The sequence below is a fragment of the Barbatula barbatula genome, assembly GCF_947034865.1.
Source record: "Barbatula barbatula genome assembly, chromosome: 14".
Lineage (NCBI taxonomy): Eukaryota > Metazoa > Chordata > Actinopteri > Cypriniformes > Nemacheilidae > Barbatula > Barbatula barbatula.
In genome coordinates this window covers 3,632,107-3,660,036 of record NC_136777.1, presented here as the reverse complement: position 1 = coordinate 3,660,036, position 27,930 = coordinate 3,632,107, and the positions used below count along the sequence as shown (strand labels likewise).

At 37.2% G+C, this 27,930-nt stretch overlaps 1 protein-coding gene across 1 annotated transcript in view; it reads left to right on the top strand.

Annotated features, from left to right (window-relative positions):
• The window catches only part of hpse2 (heparanase 2), a gene marked incomplete at its 5' end in the record, with an annotated part of 49,811 nt that overhangs the window by 1,385 nt on the left and 20,496 nt on the right, over positions 1–27,930 (top strand). Inside the window, 5 exons of the mRNA XM_079472531.1 lie at positions 1,139–1,293; positions 1,529–1,690; positions 20,655–20,828; positions 22,557–22,728; positions 25,068–25,115. Coding sequence (XP_079328657.1) covers positions 1,139–1,293; positions 1,529–1,690; positions 20,655–20,828; positions 22,557–22,728; positions 25,068–25,115 — 711 coding nt within the window. The remainder of the gene's footprint in view (positions 1–1,138; positions 1,294–1,528; positions 1,691–20,654; positions 20,829–22,556; positions 22,729–25,067; positions 25,116–27,930) is intronic.

The window sequence follows — 27,930 nt, the reverse complement described above, 5'->3', positions numbered from 1 at the left end:
ACTTATAAAATAATTAATAATTAATTACAATAACGAATATGTTTTAATGCTGTTCTTATCGTTCTTATACTTTTGTAAGTTGCGTTTTTTCAGTTATGTGCTGAAGTGTTAATGGCCTGCTATTGTGGTCACTAAATGAGAGGAACGCGCTTGTCAGTTCGGCCTATACACCACACCAAAAAATACAGACATAGTTTGTAGTTCTGCTTTTTTTACAAAACATTTCAAAACAACGAATACTTTCTATAATAATACATTATCAAAGTATATTCTAGTAATGCTTTTTAACACGCCCATTTTTTAATTCGATGCCAGAATACGAAGGTAGACTACGTGCGCAATTTACAAGCCTTTTGATTTTATGTTCGCATTTTCTGTGGTTTCTCTTTGAGTGGTTTAGGAAAACGTGCATTGTGAGAAAACCCCCAACGAACAATGGATTTACTGTGTGAAATAAAATGGTGTTCATTTGAGTGTGAGAAAAACTGCGGCCTGAAACAGACATGTTTTATTCAGACTATTGCAATTTAGTCTTGCTTTAGAGTTTCCGAAAAATTATTTCAAAGCATCTTGCGACTAGATCACTGGGGACAAATGAAAACATTGAAGCAAGTCTAAATAAACTCAATAATAGCAATAAATATTGTGCAAATACACTTTATAATGACCCATGATGTAAGCTATTGTGACATTGTTCTGGTCTGCACCAGCCATGCCATCAACATCTGTTGTCAAGATATTGCCCTGTAAAATAAGAATAATATCGGCATAAATATACACAATTGGGTGTTTGTATGTTTTCTCAAATAACGTGGGTTGTTTTGTAACTCTACTGATAAATCTAACATCCAACAACGTGGTGTGTGAAACATATGGCATAGTTTTAATATAACACTTTAAAGAATATATGTCCAAATAGTTTGTCTGGAACTGGTAAGTAAAACTGCACACAATTATACTGTGTTGTTCTATTTCTACCCATATCCTATCCAAACAACAAAAGGGTTTTTAGGGGTTAGATCTGTACAAATGGCTCCTTAAGGTAACACCTGCACTTTTTACTGCACTTCTGCCCTGCTGTTTTCTCAGAGGATAGTATCTGTCATCTGCAGTGATTTACACCTTTTTATATTCACAGCTCAAAAAGGTTGGTCACTCTAGCTCGGGGACTCTCTCCAGCTTATCTGAGGTTTGGGGGCAAGCGGACTGATTTTCTTCAGTTTCATAATCTGAAGAATCTTGCAAAGTTTCGAGGGCCTGGACCGGACTATTACCTCAAAAACTATGAAGATGGTGAGGTTTGTTTTGGTCATTTTCAACAAGGCAGTCTTCTTTTATAGGCGCCAGAACATTTTATATACACTCATATTCATTGGGTACAGGATTAAGGTTCGAAATATTGAAAATCCTTTATTTAGTGCATGGGACTTAAATGTCTGCACCAAGAAAACCTTTAGTGGTTTGTCCTCACAGTATGACACGGGTAGACTACACAAACTCTAGAAACATCCCTCTGGTTTTCACACAGACATTGTGCGCAGTGACTTCGCCCTGGACAAACAAAAGGGATGCAGACTGGCCAGCCACCCGGACATGATGCTGGAATTGCAGCGTGAGAAAGCGGCTCAGGTGCAGCAGATTTTGTTGAAAGAACAGCTGTCTGACATCTACAGCGATGTTACGTTAACAGGTAGGAGATTATTACAACATTCAGATATTGAGCTCACGCTATAAAACCTAAAAATATTGTAAAAAGTTGTTAGACTTTGTTCTTTCCTGATCAAATTTCACCACGGTAATGTGGTAAATATTAAAAATGTCTTTTTAGGTTTGTGGTGACGGGTGGTCATTGTGATTAAAAAAGCACAGAGTTTGGAAAACTATAATACAATTCAAACTATAATAGTCAGTGAAAGTGTGTCCAGTCTCCAGTATGATGTTTTTTCATCACATAAAGCTGTTTTTTGAAGGGATTGTGTTTATGGATCAGTTTAAGCTGTTTTTTACAATGATTAACAGGGCCCGCTTGGCATGATGATCTGAATTGATCAGATCCATCACTTTCGGTCTGATTTGTTTCTTTATTTCATTGCCACATGTACCAGAGGTACGCCAACAAACCTGGTGATTGTTGCTGCGCACTCCAGAAAAGGCATGAGTTTAAAACGATCAGAGATAGGACGGTCCAGCGCACAACCAGCCAAACATATGGTTTTATTGATCATTTTCAACAGCTGCGCTTTGCCTGTTTGTAAACGCAGTGTCCAATTTCAGATTTTAGACTTCCACACACATAGGTTGTCCCAAATGTTCAAATCATTTTTGGGAAAATAATTGTTTGAATGGCAGAACTCTCTAAGGGCTTGTCAGAGACCTTTGTAGTACCAAAAAGTGTCAGATCAAGGATAAAATGATGCTGAATGATGACTTGCACTAAAGAGCCAATAGAAACAACAGCTGACAATAATTTCAGAAAATGACACTTTGTAAAATCTCTCGTTTTAGTTCTTCAAGAAACAAAGTTTGCTGAATGCAGAGTACACTGGAGAGCTTTGTGCAATTGTTAGCGAAACTTGGAATCGGGTCGGCTATGTGTTTTGTTGGCCTATGTTCGAGCGTAAATCTGTATTATATGTTGTTTGTTTGGATGGAACGTTTCTGTCGCTGAGGCGCAGTTGTTGGTTATGGATTTCTTCTTGTGCACCCCTGGAACGGCTCACGTTCAACACCCTGCTGAAAACCGTGAGGGGATCTAAGAAACATTTCACATTTCAATGTGGACTGAAATCAGACCATCAGGTACAGCCAACCAGAGAGAATTTATTTGTTTTAAAGCAGATTTACTGTGGAAAGATCGCACTAAATTTTGTGTCAGGCGCCGTGTGAGTTCTAATGCGGGTCTTTGTATTATTGATATATCAACTCTCCTGCTATCAGATCAGAATGTCTATACCACTGTTCGTTGAGTCTAGCTGTCAGAAATACTAGAATGTTGCCAAACCCAGCACTTTTATAACTTTTATTTTCTGAATCTGCATTGGACAGGACGGCTGTGATGTTTAAACGCACAGAAGGTAAAACTGCCTTTGGAAAGGAATCTCTTCCTCTCAGAATCTCAGCATGTGTGCTGTAGCAAAACGCCTGCCGTGTGCATGACGGATTGGTGAGAATAAAGGCACCTGGGTGCAGAAGAGCAGACAGGCCTGTTAGCAATCAGGACGACCCCCTGCGTAGACGCTGGCAGGTGGCAGGGGAATTGCAGTAAGGCAGCCCTGCCTCATCCATTTCCACTCGGCGCAGGTCAGCTTTTCTGACCCTTTCTCATTAGAGCTATCTGTAATAGGCGCGAAAGGCCTTTGCCTTTTAAAACAAACCGCGGTATGACAAGCCCAAGGTCATGCTAGCTTTCACCTCTACACTCGCTACAGTTTAGTCCAGTTTAGATAAAGCAAACCACCTTAGACAAGTCGAGGTCGGGCACTTGAAGCTCTCAAATTACTACAGGTCCGCTACACTTTGAATTCTTTGTTTCTGTCTGTTGCTTGAGTTCACCTTGGACTGCATTGTCAGAATTTACTTGGTTTGTTTAGTTTATGTAAATATATAAGCATCTTTAAAAGTGTAAATGCACATTCAGCATTTGGCTGATGCTTTTACCCAACGATTTTTTTTACAGTGTAGTATTTTTGTTCCCTGTAATGAAATTAAATCTAAGGTAGTTTACCCCAAAAAATAAATACAAATTCTGTCATCATTTATTCACCATCATTCAAAATATTACTTTTGTGGAAATGTATCACTTTAATTTCTTTGGGAAACAAAAAGGATATTTTGAGAAATGTCTCAGTGGTTTGTGTCCACACAATGGAGGTCAATGGGGTCCGGTGTTGTTTGGTTAACAAAGTTCTTCAAAATATCTTCTTTAGTGTTCTGCAGACGAAAGGAAATCATAGAAGTAATACAAGGAATTACAAGGACGTAAATAAATTATAAAATAATTTCCATGTTTGGAGAAACTTTCCCTTAGAGATATTTGTTTTCAGAGACTATATTTTCTAAATTCTCCACTTTTCCATAGATTTTTTATGTTATGCCTAAACAGTAAAAACAGTCAAACCAATAATAGTGGTAAGAAAAATAAACGTAATAATATACTCTAAAAGCGTTATATTATCTATTACTCAAATAAACACTTGATTTATAAGCGTTGAACACATTTTTATTGGATTTGTATGGTTGTATTTCAACGGTTAGTTTTTTCATACCGTCATAACCCTGATACAGTTGCATATATCATTCAGTATGAGATGACATTCAATATGATGAATATCCGCAGTACAGTTTTCTAAATGACTTATGCACAGTTTTCTTCCTGGAATATTCTCCATTGAATGAAGTGTCAACTGATATGTAGCTCAGTGCGGTGAAGGTAAATTCCATCCTTCTTGGCGCTTTCTGAGGTCACACTGCACCTCTTGGATCAGATCATTCCCAAAGCATCGTTTTAGGATGTTAAAGAAAAGCAGTGCAACTTGTTTGCAATATTTAAAGCTATTTCCGGCCGTTCTGCTCTGACAAATGACAGGAAGTTGTCCAGTTAGGGTGGTTTGGTTATTAACTGACAGTTAGCCTTTAGCCTCATGTTTTCAGCAGCGCTAACTGCATGTCTGTATTCTCAAAATGGTGATTGAAAGGAAAACGCTCTTAAAATTGGCTTGACAGAGGTAAAGAACACATTTTCAACAGGACATTTTGATGTTAAAATACTTTCTGTAGATTTAAAGGCAATAGGAAATGCACTTAAAAATGGGTGCTTCACAACGATGCCATAGAAGAACCATTTTTGGTTTCACAATGAACCATTCAGTCAAAGGTTCTTTAAAGAACCACCTCTTTCTCTGTTTGTGAAGGTTCTACAGATGATAAATTGTTTTTATGGAACCAAAAGGTTCTTTTATGGCACCAAAGAACCGTTTGAAGCATCTTTTTAAGAGTGTTTGTGAAACTAAAAGGTTTTTCAGATGTTAGAGGTTCTTTATGGAACCATTTAGACAAAAAAGGGTCTTCTATGGTATTGTGAAGCACCTTTAGTTTTGAAAGTGTATAAGCTGATGGTGTCTGTAAATTCTATTAAATGGTATAAACACTAAGGCTCTGTGGTGCTATAAAAACTGCTTGGTTTGTTTGAACAGCCCAACACAGCAACACAGCATGTTGTGCATTTTGGGGGGCGGGACCATATCTGTCCCCATCCAATGATGGGCAGGAAATTCAGGTTCAGGAAATCAATTTGAACAGTCAGATTATAATTTTTTAGAGTAGCTGCAGATAGTGGCTGGATATTGTGATACGATGACATCTTTTAACTTAAATTAATACAAGGTAACATGCTCACGTAATGTGTAATTTTGGCTCCCGGAACAGATTTTTTGTCCTGTTTGTTTCAAAGTCGTGGACTTAATTCATTGAAACGATTACTTGTGTATTTTGATGAATACCGCATGGCAGATTTTTATTTGCTAGTCATCAAATGGCCTTTTTACAATCATCTCTCTTCTTGTCAGGATGTGCTTAAATTGAGTCAAAGGGTTTGGAGTCTTAACCCCTCCCCCAGCAGCAGTGAAAACACACATGTGTGCACTCAACACAAACACAGTAAGTGCACATAGAATAGGGTGCTAATGATGGATCTGAGGCTCTGACAGATGTTTCTGCCTGCGAAAGAGCAACACTACTTTTTTCCCAATCTCTGAGACGTTATGCAGATCGAGACTGCTCTGGATTTTGGTGCGTTGTGACGCGAACTTCATGCCTTACATACAAAAATATACATGCACACTCCAGTGCCAGAACCAGGGATTTTTCTTAGGGGTGACCAGGTAGGGGCCAGCAGTTACTTTGGGGTGGACACAGAAAATATCTTCTCTCCATTGTTTATGAATGCTGGAAAATCTGTGATTTCCAGGTAGAGTCACATGACGAGAGATTCACAGTCGGAATATTATCATAAAGACAGGATCGCAGTTCTCCTACTTAGACCAATATCTGATCAATTATTTTTGTCGTTTAAAAATGTTAACATGAGTGAGGTGACCAGTGTGGGGTCCATGATTATGTCCATGGTGGCCGCGGCCACCCCCTAGCTACGCCACTGGCACACTCATTATGTTCTCCAGAATAATTTACATTGCTTTTGACATTACCAGCCTCTAACGTTCATTCATGGCGAATGACATAAATGCAAATTGTGGTGTCTTGCAGAAACACTATAGTTCATTGCCTGTGAGGTATTCCTTAAGGAGGATCAAAAACATTCTGCCTGAAAACCTGTAGAATTAGGCAGATAAATCCCAGAAATAAGACCATAACCATTACGAGAGAGAACGGAAGAAACAAATGCTGACAAATATGACATGGATTCAATCTCATATCAAGAGTGAGGCCAGAGTAAACAGAACTGTAAATATATGAGACATTAATATGTGCAACAGACGTCTTTGAATGTTTCCATCATTGCCGTCCGTTACTTAACTCATTTAAATAAGCATAAAACCACAAATAGACAGAAAAATAACACATGTTCCACCACAGAAGTTTATGAAGACCGAATGGACCCTAGACATCTTGTAAACGTAACGGGAAACCATCAGGCCGCGTGAGTCAGTCTCTGTTCTATATTGGCATTAAAATTTGCCAAAAGTAAGTGATAAACTAGCCGTCAAGCAAATCTGTGATTAGAAACATGAAAACTAGGAGCATATTTACGATTTGCCAAATAATGAAAATAAACTGTGACTAAATGTTCAAGGAAAACACATTAAAACAATAATTGGATAGAGCGGAAAATGGCACATGGGTACACAAATCTAATTTTATATTGATATTAGCGTGAAAATTTATTTTTTGAAAATGGAGTATCAGATCTGGGCTTCATAAGAAGAAGTACATTGGAGAAACGGTCACAGGCGCTTATCTGAATTACAAGTTTTCCAAAAGCATTGTAATTGAATATGTAATTCGTCCTAAACATAGAAAACTGAGCCATCAGTCACCATTTCATTTAACGTTTCAGCTTGATTCAAATTCTGGGTTATTTCAATCCACGGACATTTTCTAGGTTAATTTAACCCAGCAGTTGCATCTGTCCAACCATGGATTGAAAATAACCAAGCATTTTTAGCATACACAAATGAGTCAGTCTACATCTTCTTATTGCTTTTACAACATCACACACATTGGAGTTATTTGCCTGATTTCGCCATGTAACGCATATCCCAAATGATAATCCAAGATAATCCTTTCAGAGGAGTTCCCTTTCCTGCGATTGATTAACCCACGAGGAAGCTTTTTGTCCATGAAATTTCCTTTTCATTCTGTGGATTCATTTGATAGTGATCTTCATATGAGTCATTAGAATAGAGCTTATTGTGCATGAGAACAGCTTCATGGCAGCTGTAGGCTAATAACACCCCTCGATAAACAAATATTAAAGAGCTGTGATTCACTGCATATGTTTCAAGTGCTGACATGATTTAAACCATTAAAATTTTTAAATGAATGTAATTGAATTGATTTTTTGTCTTAACCGCCGTGAAAAAATGAAGAATCTCATTGGGCGTCATACAAAATTTTATTAAATCATTCGTAAAATCGTTGTTACTTAAATTGTCACTGACACCGGTTTAGAAACTAGGATTCTCAAAATGTCATTTTTGATCAAAAAACATAAAGGATTTTTAAAACGTAATAATAAAGAAATTTGATACAATTATTACGATTTATTTAAAATCCTGCGCAAATTCTAGGTGACTAATCCAGCAAGCGTTATTTAGGGTTTGACCCTGTTAACAACTTACCATTGTTTTAAAGTCAAGTCCTTGCTTTGGAGAATCATGCCAGTTTGACTGAACGCTGTCATTAAAGCAAAAGGGAAACATACCACATAACAAACTATGAAATTATATATTGTGCTTATTTTGTTTTGGTCATGCGAAATGTATGCGTTCCTATATAAGGTTGTGAGGTCGATACCAAGAGACAGCAGATATTTGTATAGCGTGAATGCACTGTAAGTGGCTTTGGATAAAAGGAAATTTGAATACAACCATGGAAATGATACATTCAATGAATACGTTATTCTTCATATTTGCACTTTAGCCTTTATTTTGTGTCTTCATTTAACAGCCAGCTCACCAACATGGAGTCTTCAGTTCATCTGTCAAAACATACGTCCTTCATTACTAGCAGACGTGTAGCATTTCCCTAATTTGGCTGTTAAGCTGTCAGTAGATATTCACGATGCTTCCCCAGAGCATTATTATATTCACTTATTTTTAAGGAATTAGCACTGTTGGTGATTTTGTTAATAGTTGACATCACAAGGACTGAAGAAAGTGATTGTTGTGGCAGCTTGGCGTTAGATGAGGTGAAGTCTGGTTATATATTACCGTGGTGATTTCACCTGGCAGCTTCAGCGCCCCTAGCCTGTTTGGACATTGATTTAACTAGTTTTAATGTTCCAAGGACCATCTGGTTTTACCACAACTTTGCCCTTTGTGTTGAACTTTCACAAGTAGAATTACATGTGCATTTAAGTGTATTGTTCAAGACGGTTTGGCCTGTTAAAAGACCCGTTTCGGTGAGAAAATGTAAGATTTTACAACGTTAAGAGAGACATGAGTGATTTTTTTGAGAAAACTTGTCTTGGTTAAAAATAAGTTGAATTTTTTTAACGGAAATGTCAGTTGGACATTATTTTAGTGCAACCCACATCAGGATACTAATTTTTAATTTCAGTTTGATAAAAAATTCTATTAACTTTCATTTTTATATAATTTAGTTATTTGTATATATTTGTATCTATTATGATATATATATATATTTTTTTATTGCTATATTAGTTGAATTCATTTTTAATAATACAATACTTTAATACACAGCAATCTTACCGTTTCAGAAAACTATAATAACTATAATATGTATGTAATATAGTATATAAAGTATGTAAAGAGATGTGTTGGCCTAGAATTTCTTTTTCTCATTTTAATTTGCTCAGAAAACAATTAGTAAGCTGTTTATACCTTAATTTTAACCAATCATCAACTCTATCAAAACATTGTGCTGTTTATGCACCAATGTAAGTCTTTGGATAAACTTTGGGTTAAAGCGTCTGCCAAATGACTAAATGCAATGAGTTATCGGGAATCCTGTTTGAAATTGGTCTAAAATATTGTCACAGTAACTCTAATTCAAATAAAGGTCATAGTGCATGAAAGTAAGTGAATGTCAGTCTGTTGTTCTCACACTCTGGCTGATCAGAGGCTTCTGGCTCTCCCCGTGTTCTGTGATGAGATTTGAGGCGCAGGAGAGATTTGTGGCTCACTCCAAAGGGTATTGAGTTTCTCTTTCCTTCTGGACTATTTTTTAAATGCACAGCTGTTGATCTCTTCCCTGGGCTGTTTGGGATGAACAGAGACACCACGCTCAGTGGGTCTGCTGTGGAAATTTATTAAAACTGCCCAAAGATATGTGAATTATGCAAAGAGGTAGTCAGAAATAGACCACCTGTGATGGGGGTATTATTCATTTTTATTGTCTTTGTCAGTACTTGCGCTTTTTCTGCAACACCTGTCAGGGATCATAAATCATTCAAGTGCTTCCCGCTGAGGTGAATTCTGATTTAAAATGTTTCCCTTAAGATTAATACTGAGAGCCAAGCCATGATTGTGACCACAGGAGTGGTTGACCAATCGCACAACCTTACCTTACAAAACGTTCAACTTGAATGCAAGACATTGATGCCTCGTACTAATGTTTGGAAATGCATGATCTGAAGGGCAGAACAGAAAAGCTTAATATTTTCTTCCTTAATGTTGGACAAAAGTTATATTATATTACAGTTATACGTTGTTTAATGTATTCTTAGAACTGTGGATTCTATTTTTAGTTGAAAGAAAACGAAACTCAGTCCCAATCGCCATTATCCTCTCATTCCTGCCCAGCTTTTTGTTTATTTGTGAATCCAGAGAATTTGCCAGAAGCCTGAATATTGACATGTGGAATGCAGAGCTATTGCTTCTCAGACTGTAACCATACAAACAGCAACAGTGTGTGTGTGGCCTTGTTTTTTTTTGTTTTTGTGGTGACCTAAACCTGAATGCACACCAACACATGGGGACTCGTGTCACCGTGGGGACCAAAATTGAGGTCCCATGCATGGGCAGAAAAGCGTAAAAATCATTCATAACGATATTTTTTGAAAATCAAAAAATGCTTAAAAATTCTAAGATCTTAAACAATTTGTACAGTTTAAAAATCATGGACTGTCCCTATGGAGATAATAAACCAGATGTGTGTGTGTGTGTGTGTGTGTGTGTTCGTGTGGTATGCAAATCATTACGTCTATCATCCTTGTAAACCATATATAAATGTGTGTGGATATGTCATGTTCTGTCTGAAGCAGAAACTACACATTTTTGCAAACATCGTTTAACTGTATTGCAGTGAATTTAGTAAAGAATTTTCTTCAAGGCATTTTAGATTTTTTAGTAATGTCAGTAAAGCAGATTTTGCCCTTGGATGTATTAAGGCAATAACAATTATACATTCAAGAATGCAATTTCTGTACATATATTCATGCATTCATAAAATGCAGTTATTTCAGATGTATACTGTACATCATTGTACTTTTAAATGGAGCGTACAATATCAACATTTTGACAGCATCTGAAATGTTGATCCTTTTATGTATAGACTTAAGAGGCGTACAAATCTTTACAAATCCTTTGGCAACTGATTTTACATGTTTTATTACATTAATAAGCATTTAATATACTGTACTGAGATGGCGTGGTGTCTCATGAGAAAATACTAATAACAAGAGATTAAAATGCATATTTTATATAAAATGCATGTGCAACACAACTCAATGCACCAGGAAAAGAAATGGGGTTGATTTTATATGATGTGATGGTTAGGAAGTACTTGCAAGTCTACATGGCAGTCCCTGCAGCAGAATTTAGACCGCCCCACGTGTGTTCCCTTCTGAAATATTTGGGCTGCTCTGATAAATCGTTCAGCTATAGACTGTTGTCCTCTCGACTCGCTTTTAAAAGAGTTTTACTTTGTTTAAATCCATTCCACACAGCCCAACCGTTTTTCTGGCAAGATCAGTGCAGAAAACATGAATAAAGTCAGCCTGTTCCATCTGGGGCGGGATACTTTATATGAATGGGGCCTGTTAGAAAATAGCTGAAATTTCAGCAGTGCTACTACCTCTGTCCGTCTCATTTCTGTACATTTTGATGAAGCCGAGTGTGAATAAAACTATGTTCTGCAAGGAGTCCATAAACAAGTAATGAAATTTGCTCCGGTCTGGGGAACACGGGTGGAAGGGTAAAATTGAGTTTTCTGTGGCATGTTCCAGAGTGGAGACTGGAGTGCTTTTAAATGGCCCCCAGTCAGAAGAAACTAACCAAAACCTTTCTGTCCGTTTTTACTTTAACTTGAGTGACAAGACCTGACGGTTTTAAGCAAAGGCAGATGGAAGGTGCTGTTGAGTGGGCACAGCGTAAAGCCAAAAGACAACGTCTGCTTTGTTCCTGCCCCATAAACCTAAATGTTATTGGCAAAATTAGCAGCCAGTTACAGGTTTTTTTATTGTAACCTCAATATCACCAGCCCTATCTCTTATTAGCAAGGTTATAGGGCTGCCATGATATCCCATTATCACTATTAATGTTTCCAAATAAATTCACAATATTTATTCTTACCAAATAAAAATTTTATTGAGTTATTTACGATGTTAACATTTGTGTAGCTCAATATTGTCAATGCTGGGATATATCAATAACAAAGTAATTCCTTACCTTTTACTTATTTAATTCATATCTTGACTTTCATGCATTCATTATAGATTAATATAATGGATTAATCAAATATGTTTACATCATTTTATGTATTTAATGCATATTAACATATTGAGTCTTAGAATCACCTGCAGTGATAACCTTGCAAAGTTTCTTGAAATTTAAGATCTCAATGGATGCCATAACATTTTTAAAGATTTTATAATCTCTAATCTGTTTGGATTAGCATTCAAAATTACACAAGGAGGTGCATGCTTAACTAAGAAAAAACTATATGGATCAAGACGTTATACGGGAGTCATAGAGGTCCAGGAGAAAATACGGCAGATTGTCAGAGAAGCTGATGTCTGTTTCAGACCCCTGGCTGACACGTCTGAAGTGTGATGTGTCCATTTGACGATTTACAGTCAATATCCAAGTGCACAATGAAAACCCAGGACTCAAGTTTTGATGGCTTGTATCTGAAAGGTATTTATTGAGGTGAATGTTTGGAAAAATGCACTGTTATTTTCACACAGCATCTGGTGAAAACATGTGACTAAGTACTGAAGTCAATTCCAGGGCTGTCAGACACAGTTACCGGAGAGACCTAACTGTTCTTGCGTCTGCGTCTGTGACAGTGAATCTGGGCCAATGCAACCGTGCCCTCACAGGCAACGTCTTATGCTATCACAGTAATACGGGTCATTGCGGTAACTCAACATTCTGATGAGTCCAAAGTACATTGATGTACAGAAAATTGATGCAAACTGGATCACGTGGTTTGGTTTTTGTGGATGGTGGGTTTGGTGTTGACTTGCACACTTCAGTTTGATTAACGTTGCAGTCGGTCGACTGGTAAAGCATGGCATTAGCAATGGCAAAGTGGTGGGTTAGATTCATTGCATAAATTACTGAACTTTATTGTGGGTGTCTGTGAAATGCACATAACACATAACTGTAATGCATCGTAAAAATAGGTTGAAGTAAAATTTATATAGATTATATATGAATTATACATATATCATCGCCCTTGGAATTATAAGGTTCTATGTTGGTTCTGAGCAGTTTTCAGATAACAAGCTTCAAAGTTTTTGCATTCCATTTGACTTTGTAGTTAGAACCTTTTTGTTTACTAAAATGTACAGGGCTGTTTCAAATTATTTCTTGCCATCGGGGGAGTTTCTCCTGGTGCACCGTGTCCTTCACGCTTTGTATCTCAGGTCATCCGTCTGCTCATCTTCCCAGCCTGAGGTCTATGAGGAACTGGAAACATGCTGTTTTTCCCTCAAATCTATACACTCCTTACATTTGCATTTCCAGACAAAGAAATGACTTACTGCCAAAAGACGATTGATGCAACAACCTGTCACTCTTAGCTGACAAACCAAAACAAACATCTTACACGGTTTCTTTTTTTAAGGGTCCTATATACAGCTCAGAAACAGGGATAAAGTTACATTTCATGCTCGAGATTATGTTTGTTTTCTGACTGGCGTTTCTGTGAAGGATGGGATACAGTGATCCTGTTGGAAAACCTTTGAAGATGTGATGTAAAACAGCTCAAGGGGCTTCGAGTGTAGCCTCACCCGTCTTATCTTTAAAGTGACCGTGGTGTAATTACGGCATTAGTAGGTTATAAAGATTTGGGCGGATAATTCCAGAAGGAATGTGAAGAAATAACTCAGTCCTCAATAATGTGAGGAAAATGTAAAAGACAGTGAACAATGTTTTGGTCCACACTTTGCTATCCTGATAAAAATGTTGAGAAAGTATTGGATGCCTCTTTCAAACTGGATAAATGAAGAAATTCACATGACCAAACTGGTGACGGATGAAAATTTTTGCTGCATGATATCGAATAAAAATTCAGTATAGCTTGCTTTATAGTGCAATATATATAGTGATTGAATTGTGAAAAAAATCATATATCTAAAATCTATGCCAGTGTCTCTGGCAAGTGATTTCATTATAAATATACATTTTTAAAGCACAGTATTAAATTCATTTAGTTATTGCGAACCAGATTCGCAATTGCAATATTTCAATATACAGTACGCAGCCCTAATATGCATGTAAAGCTAAAATGCACTCAAAAAACAAGATGAATGTGCCAAGTTGCTCTATTGCTTTCCAACAGTAAACAGCATAAAGTTCATGTCTTATTACATTTTTTATTTCAATCCCAGTATTATTAACCTCTTGAGCTTTGCATATTTTGCTTTTTTTACTGGAATTTTAAAGAGCGCCCTACATTGAAATGAATAGACTATATGCACACAGGCGCGATAACGTACTTCCGCAAAAATACATTTTGGGGTCAATTTTTTTAAATTGAGATCATTTGAAAGCTGAATATATAAGCTGAATATATAATCAAAAAAATTAAATATTGAGAAAATCACCTTTAAAGTTGTTCATCAGAGATGCTGAAACAGGCCGTTGCTAAGAAGAAACAGGTTTGTTTTCACGCTCTCTTATTGGCTTACCGCTGTAATGACATCGTGGAGAGTATGAACCCAAAAGCAGAAATTTAAGCTTTACATACCAAACTTGAGTGGATAATAATTCCAGCAGCGAGTGAAGTGTGTCGGCATGTTTCCGGCCATTTCTTTCATGATTTTGCTGCGTCCACTCACAAAAAACGCTTTTATATATTCAAGGTAGGAAATTTATAGGTTTTCTTCAAGTAAAATTATATTGACTTAATATCCTATTCATTTTGGCAAATAAAAATCAATAATTTTGACCAGTACCATGTATTGTTTGCTATAGCTACAAATATACCTCTGCTATGGCTGGTTTTGTGGTCCAGGGTCACATGTCATCATTTGATTGTAGTTAAAAGTAAATACATTGCAGAATCGTGTATTATTATTAGTCATTATAGAGTTTTAAAGATTAAACACTCATCTCTATACTTCTCAGATAATGACATATTTGGAACGCTGTTTAATGAAATAGCAGTAATGCTGCGTTTGAGTCATGCTCGAATGATCATTTATGAGATGCACATGAACAAATCTTTCTGTAATTTTTATGTCACAATATTGCTTTTCATTAAGAGTACTTGACAGACGTGTTTAGAAACTTATACAGTCTCGTGGTGAACTCTGGCCCCGCAAGTGGTTTTGGTTTGAATTTGGACGTCGGTTTTAAAGCGGTTGATGTAATCTGGCGCTCAGACTTGTCTTTGACTTCATCAAACGCTGCTCCAATCAGCCCTGAGCTCAGGACTGTTGACACTAGCGAGAAATCAAAGTCCAGCAATGTGGGACGTGCACAAGGCAGCCTCACAGGGGAAGATTAATTAGTGTACACAAACGTGTGTGGATGTTTATACACCAGAGTGTGTTCTGAGATGTTAACATATCAGTCAGCTCTTGCTCTCCTTCGCTGCCAGCCACATGGCCAGACACATGTACACGCACACGCACGGACATATATATGGTATATATATACACATAATCATCAAATACGCATACACACGTGCATGCGTGCATGAATGCTTGTGCTCATGAACGCATCCCCGCTGAATTCTGTTGTATTGTCCTTCTGTAAGCATGCACACTTATGCACTGCAACTATTAAAACACAGACATAAAATACGCAATACACAAACACGCGGTCTAAGCTGGCCATTCGGAATTAAAAACAGGTGTCTTCATAGTTTGCATTCTTCTTGAACACAAGTGGTTTGACCAGAGAGTAGTGTGTATCGAGCCCTATCAAACCAGGGATCCAACGTAATTCTATATTTATAAACACCAGTGCGCTCAGGTTTGTGCGACGTGTAGAACAGTCTCAGGCAACGCAAAACTATTGAAACCATATTTTCACCCTTTTCCTGGCACTTTCTTTCGGGACCCCTCCGGTTTAAACAGGGATCTCCGAAATGCTTCGGCAGGGCGGGTTCGAGTCAGCAGGCCCTGGCGCGAGTGAAAAATTGCAAGGAAAGTGAGATTAGAAGCCATTCATTACGATTTAACAGGATATTACTTGTTGTTTAATGTTTTAGTCATTTAGTCCAACAATGATCTGAACCAGGGGTTACAGGGGCCGCTGTTGTAATGGTTTAAAAGTGTACGGCCCGCAAAAAAAAGAGCTCTAACTAATACACGTTGGGACGTGTTGTTTTCTCTTGCTCGAAATAAGCGTTGATGGAGGCTCGGCATGGTATCCGTTCTATGCAGAAACAGAGGATTTCGCCGGCATCTGTTGTCATTAGTCATAATTAGCCGTGGTTATTTTTCCGCTGCAATTGAACAATTACTTTACTTGAAATTGCTTTAGAGAGAGCTGGGAATTAAAATAGTCTAAACCGTAGCTTTGCCTTTCAGCGACTGGAAGGCGAGCTTTGTTTTTATGCTATGAGTAACTAGATTTGTAAGGTTTTCATAGGCCAGTTATGCGCTCTCATTCTTTCAACATTGAAATCCAGGTTCTTGGATCTTTGTGATGGAGGATCGCTGTATAGATTGTAGTAAATTCATTTGTTTTACGTAGAACAAACTTCCATAAAAAAGACCCCAATTGTTGAACATGCTGGTTTTTAGGTCGTGCTGTAATTTGTCTGCTTTTCCTTGGCTACTGTACAAACAAACTTCACATTACTAAATGTTCCCCGTAGCCAGAACAGTAGTTTGGCATTTGTAACACAAGTTTTACACAAATGGCGATTTCACCACGTTGATTTCATCAGTCACTTGGCGCCTCTCTTACGTTAAACCCAGATTCATCATTTGCTCTCACGTGTACGTCTCACAGTGATGTTTTCGTTTGTTGAGCTAAAATATGAGCCGAAATGACTTCCCTGCTGTCCTTTTGATACAACGCTGAAGATTACATCCCATGCAATTAATGTAATTGCGTCCCGTGTAATGGGATTGGTCGAGAGGGGCTCGCGTGCAATTACGATTGATTACACGATGAGGAATGTGAGCAGAATGTACATGTGGCGTATGATTATGAAAACGATCCAGCCGTTCGTTCTTTGCAAATAAATCTGCTTTTACTTTGAAATCGGGACACGTACTGTTCCAAAAGTATAGCGTAGCATTCAACACGTGATCAAGTTTACTTTCTACCGTCAAACAATGTCCGCCTGCCTTATGGCCATCGATTTGGAGATGTTTTCTTGGTATGGAAGCGCTTTGAACTCTGTTTTGGAATTCGTGTGTACATGTCCCGGTAGTTGCTGTAGGTGATCACGTGTCATAAATGGAAATAAGCTGGCTCAGAAATGAGCCGTAGCGCTCTGGTGCAGTCCAGCTTGTTATGGGAGTCTTATGTCTGTGATCAGATAGCTAGCCTGACAATATCCAGACCTCTCTCTGTTTCCATTACACTGGGAGAGGAGGGATCCAGAAATTTAGCCCCACTAGTTGGGTTCTGCAGTTGTGGAAGTTCACACGGTCTACTCCGAGAGAGATCAAAGACGCCAATTTTGTTAATGCATCCATGCATTTATGCTCAACGTAGTATTACATTATCCAGACTGTTGGGTTGTGGGATAAGTATAATATAGGTTATCTCACTGTGCACTGTAAAAACATGTTTTATCCGGTAACGTAATTTGATTTATTAAATAGTGAATTGACTTAGTTTAGTCTAAACTTTGTTTTATTTTATTGAAGCATATATCTTGCGTATAACCTGAGTGGCACCAAATGAAATTAAAGTGTCAGGTGGAAATAGTTTAAGGTTACTTTTTTACAGAGTAGAAGTCCAACAACAATTTAAAATATGACGTGTTAATAAGGTGTGGTCTTTTTTACTGTCTGATTTCATTTACCGTACGATACGAATGAAATACTGGAGGCCAGCTCACATGTGACTAAAACTTCAAGCCTCTCCAAAATCAACAACATTATTTTCCAATACTTCCATAGAGTGTTTGGCACAATTTGATTTATAATTTGAATTCTGCCCCTGATACGGAGATTGATAGACAGGGAAATACAGAGAGAGCCAAAGCAGGTAAGAGATAAAGAAAGAGCGTAAGCTCAAGGGTCTCTCTTGAAATACTTCTGAGTTCCCTGGTGTTTTTGTCTGTCTGGGGCTCTTGGGAGGGTTTGGCTCAGGATGCTGCTCGCTCACTAATTGCCTTATTACTGTAGGCCTGCAACATGGAACTGATCAAACTAGCTGCTTTTAGGAAAACTAGCTGTTCTATCACTAAGAATTAATCCTTAGAGGAAAATGCAAACTACTGTTGCACAGAAGTAACAGTGTATGAGGAGTGCAAGATGTTGTAGGATTGGAACGTGGAGATATGTCTGTATCACTATTTAAAAACGCAAAAATGTATTGTGGGAAGACCGGGGCAAGTTTCACACGTGCAATATCTATATCTTTAAATCAAAATGCAAACAAATGAGTAAAAAATGTATGTTTTCTCTAAAAGTGGTGTAGTTTGTTGGTTCTAAACCTGTTTCTTATAGTAAATCTCAGATTGGGTCAGGCTCTAATGGGTGATTTTCCCTCCAAGATTTTCCCTGGGCACCTCTTAATTTGTCCTACTTACAATTTTAAATGTTAAGATTAAATACCTTTTGTTTGTATTATCTATTAAATTTTTTTAAATGTTGCCCAAATTACATCATTTCATAGTTCTTCTTATTTGTTACAGTTTTTGGGTGATCTATCCCTAAACATTTTCCTGAAAACTATCTAATAGGCTGTGTAGTGGCAAATTTTCTCAATAAAAACTTACTCCAAAATGTCTGTGTACCCTGAGAAATATTCTGAACACCGAACTGTGACAACTTGCCCCAATCTCCCCACATACTAGACAACTTACCAACCTTGGCACATTCAGCACGGATCCCACATTTGACTTGATTCTGAGTCTGATGAGGTTCAGGGTTACCTGAGAAATGAAACCACATCTGGATCTTTTTTCCCCTTTTGCCCTGACAGCGCAGTCCTGCTTTCCATCCACCTGTCTTTGATAAACTGCTCTGTTTTAATCGTCTCGCTGTGCTAAAGGCTGCATAAGAACCAGAACTCCCACAGCACTCTGCATGGCAAGGTGGTTTAAAAAAAAGTTAGTCGGCATTATTTAGAATGGCATGCTTACTGTATACAATCTTTAAATGTAGTAAACAAGTCCATATAACTCCATTTGTTTGATGTCTTAAAGTATGAGTAATGAAAGATCTGTCCTTGACATGTTGACTGCTTGTTTAAATTAAATGTGATGACCTCATTATTGTAATATTTTAACAATCCTTTATTTGGAACGTTTCCTTGCTGCTTTAAAGTGCTGATTTTAAAGATCAGCTTTTATATTCGGCAAGTAAGTTATGTGTTGGATCTTTTTACCAGTCATTGTGTGACTGTTGACGTAGCGTATCGAAAATGGTTTAAATTAGTCAAATGGTGATGAAGGCTATGAAAATGCTTATGCAATAAACTGAAGTTTTTAGCGTCTTTAAGCAGCTCGACTGCCTGTTTTTTGAGTTGATCATGCTTTTTGACATCTGCACATAAAAGCTTTTAACAGAAAACATTTACTTTTGGACAAATACCCAGTGAGGTTTTTTTACTTAAGTATTGAAAGCATCCTTTATTTAACCCACATATTCAATAAGCAAACACAAAAGGGTGGAGATGTTCAGAACTTTATGAATGATGGGCATCTAAAATCGTTGGAGCTTTCTGTGGCGACAGATTCAATGTGGACCTGCTTAAATGTCTTTGTTCTCAATGACTTCTTTAAACGATATATACAGTTGATGTAAAATTTGGTTTTGTTATGACGTTACATTGACATTAAACGCACACATTACTGTGGGTACCAATTACCCACTTCTTATGAAAGGCTCTTAGCATAGAATGTCGCATTACTGACAAGATTTGACTCCCTCTACATTTGTCTTGGTTTCATCTGCTTCCTTTTAAACACAGGAAATGAAGTCAAAGGGTACTGAAATATTTGTGTTTATTGTCGTTGCTTTTAACAGATAGGATTTCTAAACATCAGTCAATGTTTTTCCGTAAGCAAAATAACAATTATTGTGACAGTCCGCCTGGCAGATTTGAAAAACTTTCCTTGACACATTTCATATTTTTGCTATTTTAGCTTCTTCTAAACTTAAGTTCTTCAAATCAAAACAACGACATATTTTCAAAATTTTTCCAGGATGCACTACAGATCAAAAGTTTTTGGACACTTACTCGCTGACTTATTTTTTTACATTTTTAATTAAATTAAATGTTATTAGTATGTAATGAAAAAAGTTTATATTAGCACAATTATATTTTTGTCTATAAAATTTATTTCTGACATTTAAGCATAAACCTTCAGATGAAAACCTTTTCAAGACAATGAGAAACATTTCATTTCAAGTGTCCCAAAACATTTGACCGGTAATGTATGTTTCCTTCTTTTAAAAATAATTCGCTTACTCTTTTATTTTAATAAGGTATACAAATGATAATTTACGTTTTCTAAAGATATCGTATTTCCGTACAAACTTATTTTTATAATGAAAAAACTTGTCATTTTCATCTCTGAAACTTGATAAAAAATGTAAAATAATAAATAAAAAGCAAAAAAGATACATGATGTATAAAATAAATTAATTTGAAATCCTTATCGATCCATAACAAATAACTGAAAAAGTCATCGAAACAGCATGACAATGACGAAAATAAAGTGTAAGAACCTTGTTTTTAATATTTTTTAGACAGTATTTTCACAATATGTTTATATTCTAGTGAACACTAATATTATCCGCTCTATCTGACTGCATTTGACGAATAAAAACATCTAAGTTACAGCTGTGTCTGGCTTTTTCCCAGCCAGGTCTTTAGACAAACTCTACAACTTTGCCGACTGTGCTGGACTTCATCTGATCTTCGGCCTGAATGCGCTGCACAGGAATCCGGACAACTCGTGGAACTCCTCCAGTGCGCTGAACCTCCTCAAATACAGCGCTGGCAAAAAATATAACATCTCCTGGGAGCTCGGCAATGGTGAGTGCTTTCACGAGTAGCCTGTTTTCGCCGTGTCATAAATCTTCCATAGATCCATGAGAGACAGAATAATCAAAGAACAATATTTGAGGAATCACCTTTATAGGTAGAATAATGGATTTATAATTATAATAAATACATTACTATTACATGGTTCAGTTGAGACACTCGTTCCACAGCCTGCGGGCAGGACAGGGGCAGATTCACAGCATGTCCGTTCACATGAAACCGCCTGTGATTATTTTCCAGGACGTATCTTTACCAGCACAGGAATGCGTTTGTAAAAATGCATGTCCAATGGGATAGGATTAAAATCACAGAGAAGCTCGGGTAATTATTACATTACCCCACCTTCTCATATAAAACTAATCCTGTTTGAATAGGGTTTATTTGCAGAGACGTCTTCACAAAGGAGAATCCAAAAGGACACCTGGTGACGTTGTAATCTACTTTGAGTACTCATTCATCTTTTGTCCTGTACCAGACATGCTGCAAATTGCCCCATTCATGGCGCTCTTGCGTCGAATGACCCTCTATAAACATCAAAACAGCACAGAGTGTATTAAACAACATTCACTTATTAGCTGTGCTTTCGAGTCTTTTCATCAAGTCAGGCAGAAAATTATTTGTTGATAGCTGAGGTGACTTGGTGTTTAAAGGGATACTCCACCCAAAAATGAAAATGATATCATGTGTTACTCCCCGCCAAGTTTTTCCAAACCCATATAAATGGCTTTGTTTTGTTGAACACAAAGAATGATATTTGGGAAATGTTAGCAACTGTATAGTTTAAAACACAAAAGGTGATATTTTAATAAATAATGGTAGTGTGTAATATTAATGTATCTAATCCAATTTTCGTTGCATCACATTGCGGCACTTTTTTGAGTTTACTGGTAATGTTCTGGCCTGGCCGGCTCAATGTGTCTGTGTAGATCTCACACACTTAGACAGTGTAATATTTATACTCACCATTATAATGTCCTCACTTTGATTTCAAGTGTGAGCCTCTTTAAGTTTGGCCTTGTTTAAATAGTTTACAAAGTGCTGGCTTAATGTTTTGCTAAAGTACTGAAAGAATAGTTCTCCCCAAACAAAAATTCCATCATTTACTCATCCTTACGTCATTGCGCACATTGTCATTCTCACGTTAAGCTTTCTTTGTCATAGAGTAGTTTTTATACAATTTTAAGTCATATATTTTGTGTCATTTTATGTACCATAATGAATGTATGAGTTTAAAATGGCAGCGTTTTTAATTATGGGAGAATAAATGAATACTTTCTTAAAGGAACAGTTCACCCTCAAGTGGTTCCAAATCTGTATAGATTTCGTTCTGATGAACACAGAGAAATACATTTGAAAGAATGTTACCGAACAGTTCTCACCCACCATTGACATCCCATAGTTGGAAAATCACTTTAGAAACGTCTTTGTTCTGTTGAACACAAAAGAAGATATTTTGAAGAATGCAGGAAAGCAAACAGTTCTGAGGCACCTTTGACTACCATTGTCATTTTCTACCACTATGGTAGAAAATTGTGGTTGAGAACTGTTTGGTTACAAGCATTCTTCCAAATATCTTTCTCCTTGTTCATCAGAACAAAAAAATCTATACAGATTTGGAACAACCTGAGTGTAAGTTAATGAAGACAGAATCTTTCTTTTTGGGTGAACTGTCTAGAATCTCACCTCTTGAGCTGAGTTATTTTCTGTTTTATTTCGCAGAGCCAAACAGTTACCGCACAATGGCAGCTCGATCGGTCAACAGCTCTCAACTAGCGCAGGATTACACACTTCTAAAAACGTTGCTGCAGTCTGTGCGTTACTACAGCCGTGCTAACCTCTACGGGCCCAACATCGGCCGTCCGCGTAAAAACGCAATCCTTTTGCTAGATGGGTGAGTAACTGTCTTATGCAGAATGTGTAGATATAAAGCTACAAACTTGCCTATGACATAGTCGCTTGGATTCTAAAACCTTATGCTGTGTAGCTACGTACATATTGAAATGTCATAAATCCAAAGTCTGCTTGTGTTACATTCAGTTTGATTCAGATTAATTTTTACTAGCGTTTACATAGTTGCAACTTTAAACAAAGCAACTTTACAGAATTTATGCATTAATGCATAACATAAGAAATGTTATTATTGCCAAATATTCATAAGATCTACATTAGGATTCATAACTGTGAAAATATATGGACATACTTGTCACTGAAAACATGTAAACGCTGTTATCAGAAGGTCATTTCTGATGTGCATTGTTCTCCTGGCTTCTTGCCACACATGGCTTGTTATAGCGCTCTTAAGCACTTTGTTTAAGAAAGTGTGGAAGTGTCCGTCTGCCCGAGGAGCTCGTAGCTGAAGCATGTTTATGCTGCTCCATGTGGGCCATTGAAAAGCACTGTCAGATAAATAAAGAGTCATCCTGTTAATGACGTGAGCGAACAATGTTCCACCTGCACGCTGCTTGTTCCTCCCACTCACTCCTTCAACTACTCAGATGAAACAGAACCTTTATAACTGCGGCTTTCTGGAGTTTCGGAAACAACACAAGATTGCGGCTTTTGCTGATGATGTCACTGATTGAATTCTGAAGGACTCCTAAGGAATCTAAAGATTATAATTCTTTTGTTTTCATGTATCAGTTCTTTGAATACGTTTGATTGTTTTAGATTTTAGATGCCCTCATTATGTTGATATTGTTTGTCTTTCCAAACATACAGAAAGGTATAATACAAAATGATGTGACAAATTAGATTATTTGGTTAGATGGAACCAAACATAATTGGCAAAAGGTAAATGCTCTGTCATTTGTTAGATGCTTTTGGATAAAAGCATTTGCAAAATGAGTAAATGTATAAAAATGTGGTTTTAGTATTTAGTATTCCCAAAGCCCCTCAGAAAAATTAATAGCAATTGTGAACTTAAAAATGAGCCATGCACTGTATCGAATTTGGGGCTTCAGGTTTATGTGACTGTCACATTGCCATCCTATGCTTTTGATCAGATATACAGCCACGGAAGAAAAATAAGATTTAATAAGCATTTCTAGATGTATTGGGGCCGTTCCAGTCCAGTGTCAATCCTTTGAAGTGACATAAAGTAATGTGAAAGACTGACAGTAAGACGACACATGAAAACTGTCATAAAATCTAGTTTATTACATAAAACATTATTGTGTATCTTTTCCTAAATAAATGTACAATTATTACTGTTGAATTGCTTAAAAGTCTAACAAATACAGAGCATATTTTCTGTAATTTTGACCTGCCAGTTTTCATTTTCTGCTAATGAATGCAAATAGAAACAATATTTTTACATTACATTTTTATTTGAATTTTGGGAGAAATATTGTTGGTAGTTCGCAGAATGAAGCAGAAATGATCAATTACCTAAACACATACCTGTAAATCGTTAATTTAGAATAAACGAAACAATGTTTTTGTGGCTGTGTGATGTTTTTAAAAAGTGTACTTAATACACAAATGTGGCGAACAATTATGATCATTCTTTGTGTTTTTGTTCTGTTTAGAAAAACCGTCTAATGCAGTAATGGGTTTTTTAAGTGGTTGCTAATTGTTTGTAGTCCTAATGTGACAGAGCCAGACATAAATCTGTCAATGCTTGACCACAGCGCCCTTATTCTGGCAACCGACGGCTCACAGCAACCCCGTCCAAACACACACACATGCTGGTATTCTTATCATTACAAGGACCTTCCATTGACATCTGCTGTTTTCATATTGAGCTTTTGATATCTTGGCAGACTGCTCTGTATGATTTGCACTCTGCACTTTAAGTTTTTTTCCCTCCTCCTAAGACCTTTTCCTGACGGAGCTTAAAGCAGTCAAAACTTTGGCTGGAAAATAATGATGCTTGGTATTACAACCACAAGAGCTTTGTCGAAGGTCTTCTTTGAAAGGGACGCCACCCCTCGCTGCTATTAGCCTCGGTTCAGATGGAAATGATAAATGCAGTTTGTGCTCGGTGGAGGACAGGAGAGGAAAGGGGAATTATGGGACAGCTTGGAGTTTGGGAGAGAAAGGGGGAGACCGTTTTTTGTGCTGAATATTCGTTTGTTAGTACAGGAAAAATGTGTAACTATTTGAACTAAAACAGACACCTGGTGGTGGAGAGCTCGTGCCCTTTTATGCGTGCCAAACACGATAATTAGTTTTTTCAATGCAATGTTGTACACTGACATTTTTATGATACAAATTTTCTATTCTTTTCAGGTTTATGAAAAACAGCGGTTCTGTTGTTGATGCAGTAACCTGGCAACAGTAGGTATTTTACCTTTTTAAATTATAACTTTTTTATTTTCCCACATTGTTTATAGTGATATAAGGCAACACTAATATGTTGAATAAAGGATATTTGAAAGTTGTTTTAGAGCCTTGGCAAATACATTTTACCACTTTTTTTAAAGATCATACAGACTGTTCAGGAGTGAGAATTATATTAGCATTCTAGACATTTACCTTGGCCACCGAATGACTTAAATCTGTAGTTTATAAGTACACCAATCTAAGTTCGTCAGACATCAGACCCTTGGTCTGTTGTTTATGAAATGTAGAGTCTGCTTCACCCCACCTTACTTTCTAACACCTGCGAGGTGGAATAATATGATGGACGGTAAATTTACATTACCAGCTAAAACATGCAGGCCTCTAATTTGAGCTCTTTTTCCTTATCTTGTAAAAGAAGTGTTTTCTAAGAGACGTCAACAGTTGGTTAAAGATCTGCAGAATGTGTCACGATTAACATTACTTCCATGCCATCAACAAAGAAGCTTTAACATCTATATATATTCACCCTGTTTGTCTGTTTTTCATTGTAACAAAGTTGAGACTATTTTGAATGGCTGCGGGCACACTATGGCCTGCTTGCATAAGTTTACTGTATTGTAGGTGTTCCTGTGCATTGCATTGTGTGAAATAGTGTAGTTTTCTGTGCAGTGTACAGTGTTATTTAGAGTTCTTTGAATACTGGCATAGTACCGTATGAGTCATATGGGTACTGCGCTATCCTAAACATAATGGAGCTTAAGAATTTTAATACGTGAGATCAGTTACACTCACCTGTGACGGATCAATAAAGAGTCTTTCAGGGATTAGAGCAGCTGTCTTCCAGAGGCTACAGGGCAATCATCTGTTGTGTAATGATCTTTAAACTACCACTTCTGCCAAAACCCTCAAACCTATTAACTTCTTATAGAGGTAAGGACTTTGTGCTTTCTCTTTTGAAAAGCTATTGTGCTTTTGTGTCTTTACATCAGAGGGTCAAATGGGTTTGATTAGAAGTTTTGTTAATCATTTGATTGACATGTTCCCTAGCCCCACCCTGACTGTATCCAGGTGTCTTCATTAGTTCTGTGAGAGTCCCATTCACGGTTTGATAATATCCTCAGACTTTGTACCATAGAGGTGGTCAATTGCCCAGAGTTGTTTTTTGCCACTTGTTTTGCAGGTGTACAATTATACAAAGCATCAATTAGCACAACACATAAATTACTGTAGTCTACCTTATTAGAGCTTCAAAATAAAAGTCCGTATTTTATTTTGAAGAGAAAGGTTTTGTATATAAGAACTTCTGGTTTCAGTTTTTATTTATTATTTTCATTCTTTGTTTAAATCTCGAAGACATTTATTTAAGTCCCTGTGAAATTACAAATCTTGTTTTTATGAAATGTTGCACCATTTATAGTAAATAGCTTATCAAGTTGGGTCATTTTCTTTTTAAAATTCATGCACCCTTATAATCTTAAAAATGCACTTCCGCCCTGATTAAGCGATCCATCTCAAAGTAAGTAAATTAGAAGGCTTGGGCGGAGCATCCATTAACTCCTCCCCTTCAACTGTCAGTCTGCTACTAGTTTCATTTCAAAATCTGTTTTCATACATCCAATCAATTTGCAGAAAAAAGCGTAAGGACGCACACTAATGTTCTCCTTTGAAATTCCTTTTCACTCCAAAATGCGTCAGAATACGGAAGAAAAACGATCGCAACTTCTGGTTCACGTTGACTTTAATTTGGTCTTTCCTGATTTGACACATAAGAAGAGGCAATGAGGCAATTTAAAAAATCAGATCAATCATTTTAAGGGAAGAAACATAATTTTCCAGAGTAACAGTGTACTTCTGAAAAGTTTCTTCTTTTTTTATGTTTATTCCGACATAGCTCTCCCTGGTGGTGGATCTTGATTTGGACATTGCATTGAATTCAGTATTTCAGATCGCATTTGGCTGTAAACGTCGACAGCTGGCTCTATCTATAGCTGACGGTTGGCTTTTGAGGTGTCAGCTGGAGGTGAAGTAACAAGTTTGTCTTGAGATGAGATTCTGCTGTGCGCTTCACTCCAGTCGCGCCCGAGCAATCACTGCCGTCTGCTGGAGACGAACAGGGCAGCGAGTTGCAGGTCAGCAGGAGGACTTCCTGTGTGATATCATGAGAAATTGCAGATGCTGTGTTTAGAGAGTTCCAGTGAAAGTATGCAGGGCTATTTATTTTCCCATTCCTCTTCTGGGTTCTTTGTCAGCCAAAGGGTCGCTTCATAGCGTCCCATTTCAGAATTCATATGCAAAAATAAAAAACAACCTCATTAACGCATAGGCGCTTTCTTTTATCTCCCAGCACAATGTTGGCTGGATATGCTTCCAGGGACTTTAATTAGTTCCATGTTGAGTTGCTTTGAATTATTTCAGTAATGAGAAACTCCAAGTGTTTTATCAAGTGCCTGCAATACCATTAAAAGTTATAACGGCATAAACAGGTTTGCATTTCTCTCTCAATTAGGCAGCCCCCCTGCATCTGCACAGAGAAGATGGCATTAGTAGACTCATTAATGTAGAGGTCAACCCTAATTAAAGGAAACGGAAGTAGGAAAGGGTGTCGGAGAGGAGAATTGAGAAAAATACACCACCCACTCAGTCAAACTCGATCCATATGCTCTCGCACGTCCTGACATGCAATTATCATTTTACAGCAAAAGAGGAATCCAGGAATAATATCCCTCACGACCTCTGTGAAAAGTCTCTTGTGGTGTTAAGAATGAGTTAGACGGTGGAATTATCCCTTTAAAGTAGTTTTTTTTGCTTA